The sequence below is a fragment of the Dichomitus squalens genome (genome assembly GCF_000275845.1).
Source record: "Dichomitus squalens LYAD-421 SS1 unplaced genomic scaffold DICSQscaffold_1, whole genome shotgun sequence".
Taxonomy (NCBI): domain Eukaryota; kingdom Fungi; phylum Basidiomycota; class Agaricomycetes; order Polyporales; family Polyporaceae; genus Dichomitus; species Dichomitus squalens.
The window spans coordinates 2,285,382-2,297,391 of NW_006766883.1; the positions used below are offsets into that span (position 1 = coordinate 2,285,382).

Genomic DNA, 12,010 nt, shown 5'->3' on the forward strand with positions numbered 1-12,010 from the left:
TATAGATATCAGAGCGGCGAAACGACATTGAAGCCCATGAGAGTTACGAAGATATGCCGATGTCTGAACCTCTTCCGGCGCTTGATGCGCTGGCAAGAGCCAGGAGGCAGACTGCCTACTGCTCTGGCTGAGAATGTGTAACATCTTCCTATAAACCCACAAAACCTACTCTAAATGAGCCATATACTTTCATAAGTGACGTTGCAAGGCGGTGCGCAGATGCGGCGGCCTGAGCGAGAAACCTCATCGCCCATAGGGAGCTTCTAGTGATTTCCCTCGAAGGGCACAAGTCGGGAACCAGGAGTCCTACGCTCTCCACTCAAGTTCGTGAGGTCTCGTACTCGCTGCTATAGGGGTTATGGAAAGTTTATAGAACACAGGGGAGCAGAATCGCGAGTGCATGAATTGTTTGATTTTTTCGATTTTTTCGATTTTTCCGTGGTCGAAACTGCGTCGGAGTTGGTCGGGCATAAATTTCGCAACCAGCTGTAGGGCGCCATCATCTCTGCTATCGGCGCGGCTATCAACGCCGTTGTCTCTGCTATCGCAGACATCATCATGATCATTGTCAGCGTCATTGTGACGGTCAGTGGCCATTATCGTTTTGCCCGTCTGGTTATCGCTCACAGAAGTTTGTCTCCCAGATCATTGTGACCATATTTGATATCATCTTCGACATTCTCTGCTGCAACTGCTTCGGCGGACGTACTCGGCGTACTGGTACCCACAGATACAGGTTCGGTGGAGGGGCGGGATCAGCAACCTACTAAGCCTCCCGCCCTCCACGCTCTGATGGTCGAATACCCCTTCGAGTTCATTCCCCTGTCCCCGACATCCCCACATTCACCATTTTGGACAATTCGTCCTACGCTACTACACGCTCAGTAATTTCAAGTAGCTTCTCAGCATGTATTCTTGGCCCTATACCAATGTATATATCACACACAGATGTCGGCCCGGTCAGTCCAAGCTACAAGCCTCGCTCCCCCCTTGTCATCTCTCGGTATACCAACTTTCACGTCAATGGCAAGTGCTGAGACCCGGCGCTCATCAGCTCTTCTATTTTCAGTCTACTTTCGCCGTGCGTTTTTGACATCCGTTAACTTCTTTGAGGTCCTTCTCAGTTTGAGTCCCGCAAGACATCGCGTTGTTGCATTCTGCCATCTTGTTCCGAGAGGATGGCCGCTTTGATGACTTACATGGATGTAGAGGTATGTTACTGTCACCCGAATATCGAACGGTATGTCTCACTGAAACCCAACCATCCCGTACCACCTGTCCAACATCATCAGACTGATGACCAAGTTGTCACTTGGTCCCGCCCCCGTCGTGTGGCAAACTGGCTGTCGCTAGCGGAAGACTCTTGTTAGGAAACTCTAGCTGCCTTTCCATGGTGTTTTCGCCTTTTCAATGGAGACGATTGACATAGAACACAAGGCATGAATGGCGGCGCCGGTGCTGATGTGCTTCAAACCCGCCGCGTGTGCCCACGTTCTCGCATACTCAAATATCACACCCTTAGGCACAGATCCCGTCCTCTCGCTTTCTCGACTTCTATGAGCAGGCTTTACTATGTCCCACCATAGGAACGCTCGTGATGTCCTTTTCGGTCCATTCTTCCCGTCTATTCTGGACCCTCTTTCTACCGGACAACACAATCTCACACCATCGTCGCACACACCCACTAAGACATCACATTCGTCGAGTCCCTCCTCGACCACCACATTACACACGTCGAGCCGTTCCTCGACCACGGGCACCCAGGGGGATACCTCATCTCAGCTGCATGCTACCTCCAGCAGCGCTTCCCCAATCCCCACTGCTGTAGTCGCGATTCCCGCAGGAATTCCTGTTCCTTCGACCTCCGTCGATATATTCACTCTTTCGCAAGATGTCACAATACTCAACACTATCACTGAAAACATAACTTCGGTCACCGCTGAATCATCGTCCTCGTCCTCTGCTTCCATACCCAGCTTTCCTCCGGCTCCCAGTCCGACACCTACACCCCCTCCCCAGGTGTCCGTACAGCCCCTCTCTTCCGCTCTTTCCCATGGTGCCGTGGGAGGGATCGTGGCATGCTTGCTGTCACTCGTATTCCTGGCACTTGCGGCCCTTCTCTGGCATAGACGCAAGCGAGCGAGCGCTGTGCATGTGGTACAGGCAGACGATATGCGTTCCATTGAAGGTCCCCGTAGTTCGCCTCCGAGCACCTTCGTCACGGTGGACGACAAAAGAGGCATACAAGGTATCGATACAACTTTACATGCAGGTTTCACGCACGGATACTAACACATGTTTCAGGTGACACCTCGTCTTTCCCGAGTGTCTCGCTAAATAGGGGGGCTAGGCCGTCCGGGACTTTGGATGGCTTGGTAGCGTCCGCTCTGGTGCTCGCTCGTGAGCCGCAACCTCTTTAACCCTCAGTGATCAATGGAATCAATGTCTTCTAACAGATCAGATGCCCGTAAGGGAAGTGGACGCGAGGAGCGTACATGTGAGCGAGTACTGGGACGACAGACATAGTGATATCGGAGGAACATCCGGACCGCTCCCTCCTGCTTATGAGGATGTACCACCGCGCCGGCCATTTCCCAGCTCACAGACGAATGGGTTGAGAACGAGGTGAGTGTTGGCCTTGACTCTTGCGACTCTGCGCTCATGCTTCGAACTCGAAGTGAATGAGTCCGCTGCGATCCTTGAAGCGGAATTACACGTAAAGTCGCGTGACACGCGATGCTGATGCCCAGCTTCTCACACAGCACATACCACCCTACTACAATGGATCCCCTTCCTCCATGACGAGGCGATCGCTCGTCTCATATTCGTCACATTGCATGCTCATTTGTTTTGTTTCGCGTCCATTCGCCCAGGAGGCAGGCAGGGAGTAATTACAACTCCAACCATCAACTTGTAGCTATACATAGTCTTGAATCTATCTACTGATACCCGCTGTCTCAACTGAACGAAACGAACACTGCTTCAACGTTGCGCGCGTCTCCTATGTGACGCAACGGTCTTCTGTGGTATGTTTGCCATAGTTCGGACAGCGTTAGGCAATGCATGTGTTCTCACCGACGCCGTGTCAGTGTGAGATGTAGGGAACTTGGCACTCGATCGTGTTGAATGCGTCCATTGGAGGATCGGTATGATTCTAATCTTGAATCAAGCATGTTCGGGCCGCGCGTCCCATGAGCGTCTGATATTCAGTCACTTCGTCGTCTTGCGCTTCGATGTTCCCCCACATGCGTTGCAGCGTCGCTCATCTTTCTTATCGCCCTTCCTGTGTTTACTCGTCAGATGTGCCTGTCCACCTCATTGAAGCACAGCCCAAAGGACCGGTCACCGCACCTTAGTTCAAGATAAGGTGCGACTCAAGTTGCGCCTCTGAGTAACCTGGAAAGCCAGCATTGACCGTGGGCATCGCTCTGGCCTGTCCTTTCAATCCAGAATGTCTTAATACATCCGTCGGAGAAAATTTCTGCTATATCCCACACGCTCCTGTACGCAGATTTTCTGAGTGAAGCACAGGTGCTAATCTTCCCACTCGGGAGAGGTACCAGCGCATGCGCTTCTCTGATATACAGGATTGGAATCTCATCTCTGCCACCGGTGCCTGGCCCACATACATCCTTAGTTATTGTCATGAAGGATGGCCGTCCTCCGGCTGTTGCTCCAACCTGAAGCTGACGGTCATACAGGCACGACGGCACAAACACAGGGCATGCGTACCCCCATAGTTGGAGTGGAAAGACGGCCTATACGGAGAAGAACGTGAGTACCATCGTTAATCAACCTAGACGGCTTCTCCAACACGGGTTCGACGGTTACGCATCTTTGTCAGGCCAGGAATGTTCAGCTGTCAGGCCCTCAATGTACATATTTTGGCGCAAGAGGGGAGCGTCGACTGTTGTCTGCTACGCCGACCCCATACATACGCAGAGCAAACGCCACCATGGGGCACCATTCCCGTTCCCATATGACTAGCATCCCTACGCATGTATCGACGTCGAAACCAGATTCTACTACCTCTGTTGCGCCTACACCATTCTCAAATGCATCCTTGAAAAACACGACACTTCCCACTTCTGCTCTTACACACAGTCTACCGACATCATCTCGCCTGAGTAACCTTCCTGTTCCAGAGCCGAGTACCCACTCAACCTTGCCTACCATAGACACGAGTCCAGTCGCTCGGGATCCCGCTCATCCACCTACTACATGGAGTCAAACCACGCCCCCGTTGAGAACCGTCGCTACTAGCACATCTGTTTTCACGACTGTCTCGACGTCGTCAGTAGTCGAGGTATCAACACTCTTGAAGTCTGTCACCACAACTTCCACGGAGCCTGGGCTATCAGAGAGTCCCAGCACAGCACCTCTCGAGGCATCTAGGGAACTTTCTGGTACGCAAGTGGCAATACCTGTTGGCGTACTTGCGGGAGCTTTGGTCGGGGTCCTTGCTTGGTTTGTCTGGCTCAAGAACAGGCGTAGGGGCATTCGGAGAAGAACCCGGGGTGGGCCCGGCCTTGCGGGCGGTGAGTGCTCTCCCGATTCCATCAGGAAATACGGATGAAAACTGAAGCGACCCACAGAATCGTCGTTATCTCGCGCGTCCTCTCGCGCATCCTCTCGTACATCCTCTCGTGCGTCGCATACTGGTGAGTCTAGCCACATTACATCGTCGTTCTGTTGGAGCCTGAATCGGTGTGTGGAAGCAGACCTGGTCCAGTCCAGGGAGGCAGATGCGGGGAGCGTGCATCCTAGCGTTTACATGGATACCTTCGACCACCGAATCGCAGCAGGTCAACCCCTCCCTCCCGCGTATGAGGATCTGCCCTCTCGCGCACCCTGACCTGGGCCGTTGTGATTGACTGTGCTGACCGCCATTAACAGCTGGGTGTGTGATGTGTTCGTCTCCATGGTATGTGAACTTACCACATTCACAGATACCCGATAGCAGCCTCGGAGCTGTGCTTGTAGTCAATCTTCTCGACGTCGCTGCGACCAAATCACACTCATTCACAAACTAGAGAGATGTTGCCTGCTTCGGGGATTCTTTGGGATGATATGTATCGAGCCAGCGAGGGTTCCCTTCACACTCGGCTTGGCTGTACGTTAACTGCAATGTAGTTGTCAGACCCAGCATATTCGAAAGCATCAACTTCTTGGAAGTGTGTTGTTGCCCATGCTCTACAGCAAGAGCTCTTGATCTTCTAGACAACGGGACATCCAGAATACTATGTGCTGGGTGCGTACATCTCTTCCGTTATCGCATCCATACTCATCAATGAGTCACTACATAGCATCCGAGAACACGACGCACTTTCGGCTCCTATCAGGCGACTCTAATGCGTCAATCAGGAAGGAATTCTCTCACGTGCGAGTTCCAATCCCAAGTCCACATACTGGTATACTCGACCTGTATTTGGAAGACGTTGAAGTCTTGTATGTCAAAGAGACCAATCTTGGCACCCCAAGGAGCACGGCGGAGCAAGATATCTCTCTGTGAGACCCGCAAACAAGGGTTTACGGCAGTCATTGCTATGAAGCACTGACCTCCCATCACATGTGGACACGAGGTTCCCATGGATTCGAAGAACAGAGGAACTCATACTTCGATGCCGATGATGGAAGCTCTGCTCATGTGTTGGTCCAAGCTCATATAGCTGTATTGTGTCCATGCACAAGAACGAAGACTTTCTGCTACCCTTGGTATGGCGTTTAATCCGGGCTTCAGCCAAGACGTGTCCTGCTTTGGACCGTTCACTGAATTCTGTACAATGTCCGCCTCTACCCGGCGAGCCACCACCAATCCGGCGTCCACGAGCCCATTCACTACCACCATCACTGTCATTAACACTCCTGTCGTTCCTTCAATTTCTACGACCTTACCCGCACAGAGCACACAAAGCAATACACCATCCCCTGCGAGTGGTAACTCGCAGCCGCCTCGCACGCTCTCTTCGTCAGATTCGGCAGGAGCGTCGAGTCAATCTATTAGTGAGACAATTGTAGTCACTGCATCAGTGCGAAGCTCATCCCTATCTCCACCACCAGTCGGCTCTTCGTCATTCACATCCTCGCCCTCATTTGTCTCGGCACCCTCGTCGGTGTCAACATCATTATCTACATCTACCGGCCTCGGAGATTCTCTCATCACTGTCTCACAATCCATTACCACCACGTTGACGGAGACATCTGTCCTCAGCACGACAGGAGGACCGGCTGGGGTCTCGGGAGACTCGAGCACGTCGTCGGCTCTGTCCCGGGGTGTGATTGTAGGCGTCGCCATTGGAGGGAGCCTGATCCTCCTGTTCGTCGTGATCGGGGCTTTCATACTCTACAGGTGGTTACGACGTCAGGAGAGGCATCAAGGACACACACCAACCTTCCGTTCCTCACAGTTTGTGCTGAACTCGTCGGACTCAAAAGAGCCTTTCCCTCCCAGTAAGGTTTAGAACATTAGTCAGCTTTGTGCACGTACTGATATGTCCCAGACCTCGAAGACACTCAAGGCCTCGCAGCAGTGTCTCCCACTGCCTCTTCTGCCCTTTTACCTCTCCGCTTTGCTCCAATGTCACCCAGCCAGCATTCTGCACTTTCGCCTGCTGGCACTGCAACCTTCCAAAGACATTCTTCCGTAGTGACACCTCATAGTATGGTCACATCTCATGTTCACTCCCCTGCGGCATCGCCGACTCCCTCAAATCCAGTCCCTGACCCCGTTATCTACCCGGGATCACCGCCAACATCAGATGCCCACAATACCGCCACTGCACCCTCTGAAGAGGAGGGGGAGACGGCCCGCGAGGTCGATGCCGGGAGCGTTCATCCCAGTGTCTACCGGGACCTTGAGGGCATGTACAGCGACTATCTGCCAGGGCGCGCAGCAACAGAACCTCTTCCTCCAGCGTATGACACATTACCTACGCGGAGGCCAGTTTTCAACATTAATCAACGTTCATACTGAGATTTCATAGCTCTGGTCAAGGGGTACTTTAACGATTTGATTCTTTTGGGCACGTCGCGTATCAGTCATAGAGATTCGGCCGGTGGCCGGTAGTAGTATTTCAATGACAATCTCTCGTGAATTATTCTGTACCATATCACGCTGATCACTGTGGATACAGTGTCAAATGCAGTTCATGCATCCGACTTCTTGCCAGGCGCAAGTGAGCGTCGAGTAGACGCCCATTGTGTAGCATATCACGTCTGTCTTCGTCGCTGGGGCGCTTGTTCACCCGCAAGTACCCCATCACTCACGATGCCGATGCTAGCCTAACGGTCCCACCGTCAACTGCGGGAGATTGCCAATGGCTAGCGTTTGCGGCTCTCCGAACATCGAGTCTCTCGACTAGGATTGCAGGTCTCGCTCACGGTCGACAGCACCTTTGATATTGTGCAGTTGTCAGCTGGTCCCTTCGGTGCTGATCATGCGCAAGCGCAGCAATGTCATTTTCACCTCCAGGAATCAACCCAGATGACAAGTTTCACCCGGCTCCATGTCACATTACGAAAACAGGTATGGTGTTCTCACACCGGTCCAAACCCACAAGCCTATCTATGCCAAACCTTACTGCATCCTCCTGACCCACCAGCATCGTGGGCTTGCGGCTCCCGGCATCTTGCACATTCTAGGCATGCTATTTCCCTTGAACATACAAATACGTCCGGTTGCGCAACCAATTGGGCCTTCCTGTGCCTGGGCCTATTTCGGGCCCACTCCCATCGGCATGCGCTGCCAGCTTGGGGCGTTCACGGATTCACAACCACTCCGCTCTGTCTTCATCCGATAACGGTGCTTCTCGTACCGGTATGTTGGCGCTATCCGGTGACCGCTGAGCTATACGACGATTATATAGCGAGGACTTCCATATGACGTGGGCGTCACGCAACTTCCCCACTGAGCTCGCCCAATGGACACGCCGCCAAATAAAGACTTCGAGGTGGCCATAGTCGGCGGAGGAGTGTCTGGCCTGGTCTGCGCGATCGCTCTGCAACGGGCAGGGGTCCCAGTACAACTATTCGAGGCAGCGGTCAGTCAATCGTTTCATGGTGCCATACATACCCGCTGCTGAAGCGCGATGTCTAGGCTGCCTTCGGAGAGATTGGGGCGGGGATCGGACTTGGTTCGCTCTCTTGCTTTCGCCATGTGCTAGTTATGATAGTCATTCCATATTCTCACGCAGGTTCAAACGCTGTCCGGGTTTTGAAAGCAGTCGGCTTGCTTGACGAAGTTCTAAAGAAGATCCACCCATCGGAGCTCAGGACTAGAGGTTTCATTTACTATAACGGTCTTGGAGACAATCAGGAGGTCTTCGCGGTAGGAGTACGTACATCTGATTTTGAGCTCCGGCCTCTTACGTCGACTCTAGTACGATGCGCACCCTGAAGACAAAGGGATAGGAATGCATAGGTACTGCGATCCATACTTCTGATGACCATGTCCAACTCTCATATGAACTAGGGCTATTTTCCTAGAGGCACTTGTACCTGTCTTGGAGCCGCAAAGGGCCCACTTCAACAAGCGATGCACCTCTATCGTTCGTTGCGCACAAGGCTCAAGACGTCTGGTCATCAACTTCCAAGATGGCACCTCTCATGAAACCGATGTCGTGATAGGGGCGGACGGGATCAAGAGTGCTGTCCGCAGTTTCGTCTTGGATGCCCCGGACGACAGGGTCGCTTTCAGCAACACGGTAGCATACCGAGGCCTTGTACCGTACAAAGACCTCCAGGAGGCTGGGTTCAAGACCCCTGTTGTACAAGACCCAGCTTGTTTTGTTGGACCGAGCAAGGTATCTAGCAGTTGGAGTAGGAATTACATGGCACGTCTGATTATGTCGTGCCTAGCACTTCATTCTCTTCCCTATCAAGAATGGCGAAGTGGTCAGCGTCTTCAAAACTCCTCTATTTTAACATATTCGGCTCACAAGACGCATGTAGATCAACGTCGTCGCCTTCGTTGCTCGATACGACATCCCCATAGGGTCTGAAAAGCTTCCGCCAGGAACACCTTGGGTTGAGACAGTCCCGAAGGAAGCGATGGAAAAGGAATATGAAGGCTGGGGCCCCGACATCGCCGCCCTGATGAAGTGCATGCCAGAAACCCCTAGCAAATGGTCTATACACGTCGTTCATCCTCCGCTGGATAGCTTCGTCAAAGGCCATGTAGCCTTGATCGGCGACGCGGTACGCGTCCTGGTAGTCATATCTCCAAGTCCACGCTGACGTGCCTGGATTCTAAGGCACACGCTATGCTGCCCCATCTGGGGGCTGGGGCTGGACAGGGTCTTGAAGATGCCTATATTATTTCCCGTCTGCTGGGACACCCGGAGACACAAGGCGACAACCTGGAGGTACGTCCCAATTGGCATCATCAACCAACTCCCCTCGTGATACTTTTGCATAGGCGGTCCTAGAAACTTATTCCCGCATTCGCCGACCTCGCGCGCAAATGGTATGGAGTATGAGTCGCGCTGCAGGCGCCGTCTACGATTGGCAAGGAGCGGGAGGCTCAGACGCGGAGTTCATGCGTGAGGAATTGCGAAGTCACTACGATTATGTCTGGCAGCATGACATTGAGGCGGATGTCGAGCATGCTATCAGTGAGCTTCGCACAAAGGGCGCATATGTGGCTCATTCTGTATAGCTCTCCTTTTTCACACGTCTTGCGCGGCCTGTTGTATATATCGCTGTTACTGGAAGGGCGCCGGCATGTTCTGCAAGTCGGAGGACGTCGAACTTGAGCTCAGTAAGGGTAAGCTAGAAAGCGGGCTGGACGAGGGATTGGAAGGGCGCGAGTTGAATTACGGGAATCCCAACGAGTTGAGAGCGCAGATGGCTGTAGGAGACACATATGACATATATAACTACATACCAGTAGCTCTCAGCGACCACGCAGCGGACGAGGTCGAGGGCTTACATAAGCCAAAATAGCTAACCGAGCATACAATGACAGCGCTAGCCCGTGCCGTAAGCACCTGCACCTTCTACAACCATGCCGCTTTTTATCTGCGTTTCCGCTGCCTCTACAACCATCCGACGCTCCCCTTGAGGTTAGCTAGCTAAAACGCAAATTCTCCACGCCATTCGCTACGTTCGATCCCGAAATTATTGGACGTGAAGAATCGCCGCGTCGTTGGTGGGTACGGTCGCCATCTCGAGCATTGCTACATTATCTCATAGTCAACTGGTTTGTCTTCAGTCCATGAGATTATCTAAGCTGACAAGGGCAGGGTGTTCCTTATGTAGACAGAGCTTACAGCTCGCCGTTGGTTTCCTGAAGACGCCAACCTTCGTGTCCAGCACAAGCCCCGAAATGGAATCCTCATGTGCCCAACCACCATAGCATGTTTGATTCCATCGATCCATACGCTTTAACCCCGAGGTGAGTATAGCCTACCCAGATGCAGGGCTCTACGCGCAGGGCTGATGGGGACCAGACTCGCAAGAGTTCGTTCACATCATTCATTCGAGCAGCCATGAAGCTCAGGAAACCCTTGGTACAGTGATCGCTCTCGATATTCAACGTCGTCACGTGCTATTTCCGAGCGCATTCATCGTCCACGGAGCGTACTTCGGCGCGGCCTGGCCCTTTCGACCTGAACTGCACGTCCCTGGCAAGATTGGGATTTTTTAGCATGGTGCGGTAGAACGCGACCGGCTCAATCAGACGTGATCCCCAACCCGATCGGCATGGCGTACCACTGCACCCATCATTGTCTGTGTACGCCCAAGCTCATGATGCTGGGCCCTTGTGAAAGGCGAGAACCAAGGGTACTAGTCAATCCTTGAGGCCACTAGTCGCGTTGAGAGGCAAGTGATGCGGACTGTCTCCCTCGGATCCATTCGCTAACCCCGTCTTTTGCCCGGGATCACCGCCAACATCAGAAGCCCGCCACACTGCCATCTCGCCCTCTGAAGAGGGGGGAGACGGCCCGTGAGGTCGACACTGTCAGTGTCCATCCCAATGTCTACCACGACCTTGAGGGCATATGCGGCCACTTCCTGCGGCTATAGAACCGTTACCTCCAGCGTGCGTACCGATCACTTGTAGCATTGTCCTAGGGGTGCCAGTTACGCAAGCGTCTATCGGTGACTGATGTGAACTTCGTGTCTAAATTATCCGATATCATATCACACCACGCATTGTATGTACACTAATGTTGGCTCAGGGGGGCTATTCCGACCAGGTTTTGAGATCAGAAGAGATGATTGCGGTTCATTCACCCGACTTCTTGGGCGGAGCTCTCGCAGGACCCCGAGCGTTAGATACCGGACGCCATGAAGCTAGCTAGCTGTCGGGGAATTTTTTTGGTTTTGCATTCGCATGTGTCTGCACTACCATCACATTACGACGACCCGCAATTGCTAACGTCTCACATTGAGATAATTTTGGCCTAGAAATCCCACCAGCTGCGTCGCAACATTCGTGGCTACTAGCGGCTCTCCGAAAATCGACTCTCTTGACTGGCAAGCCGCACATAGGTTCAAAGGCTTTCACAGGCCGCACAGCGGACAGTCAAATGCAAGGTGGGCTGCCTGTACAGTCCAGGTACATGGGGAGAAAGCTGAATCGCTGGTGCCTAAACAGTGGTGTAATCATTTGGTATGTGCAGCTTTCAGATCTCCACCTTTCGGAGCTACACGCCAGACGACTGCTTCCACACAGGTCTACACTGCATCACAAAAATGTGCGGTCTGCCCGGGACTGGTCCGGCCACACAGGCATCTTCATGCGCAACTGTACTGCGTCCTCTTAACCGACCGTCTTGTGCAATGGTTGTCGCTCCCGGCACCTCGCACGTCCTAGGCACGTTATGTCCCGTGGATGCTCAAATATATCCTGTTGCCTGATCAATTGAGCCTTCTTGGTCCTGCGCCTCTCCCGTAATATCTCCCACTCCCATCGGCATGTACTGACTCTGTAGGCTGTTCACAGGCTTACAACCACCCAGTCCTTTGTTTATCCGATAATAGCGCTTCTCGTGTGCCGGTCTTCGGG

At 52.9% G+C, this 12,010-nt stretch overlaps 1 protein-coding gene across 1 annotated transcript; it reads left to right on the top strand.

The window, feature by feature from the left end:
* Window positions 1–7,919: 7,919 nt before the first annotated feature.
* On the top strand, window positions 7,920–9,655 carry DICSQDRAFT_45577 (FAD/NAD(P)-binding domain-containing protein; the record flags this gene model as incomplete). The annotated part of the gene is made up of 9 exons (XM_007359709.1): window positions 7,920–8,039; window positions 8,096–8,132; window positions 8,193–8,326; window positions 8,379–8,419; window positions 8,471–8,801; window positions 8,857–8,892; window positions 8,950–9,195; window positions 9,252–9,362; window positions 9,416–9,655. 9 exons carry the CDS (start codon window positions 7,920–7,922, stop codon window positions 9,653–9,655), a joined length of 1,296 nt encoding a protein of 431 aa, XP_007359771.1.
* Window positions 9,656–12,010: the final 2,355 nt, after the last annotated feature.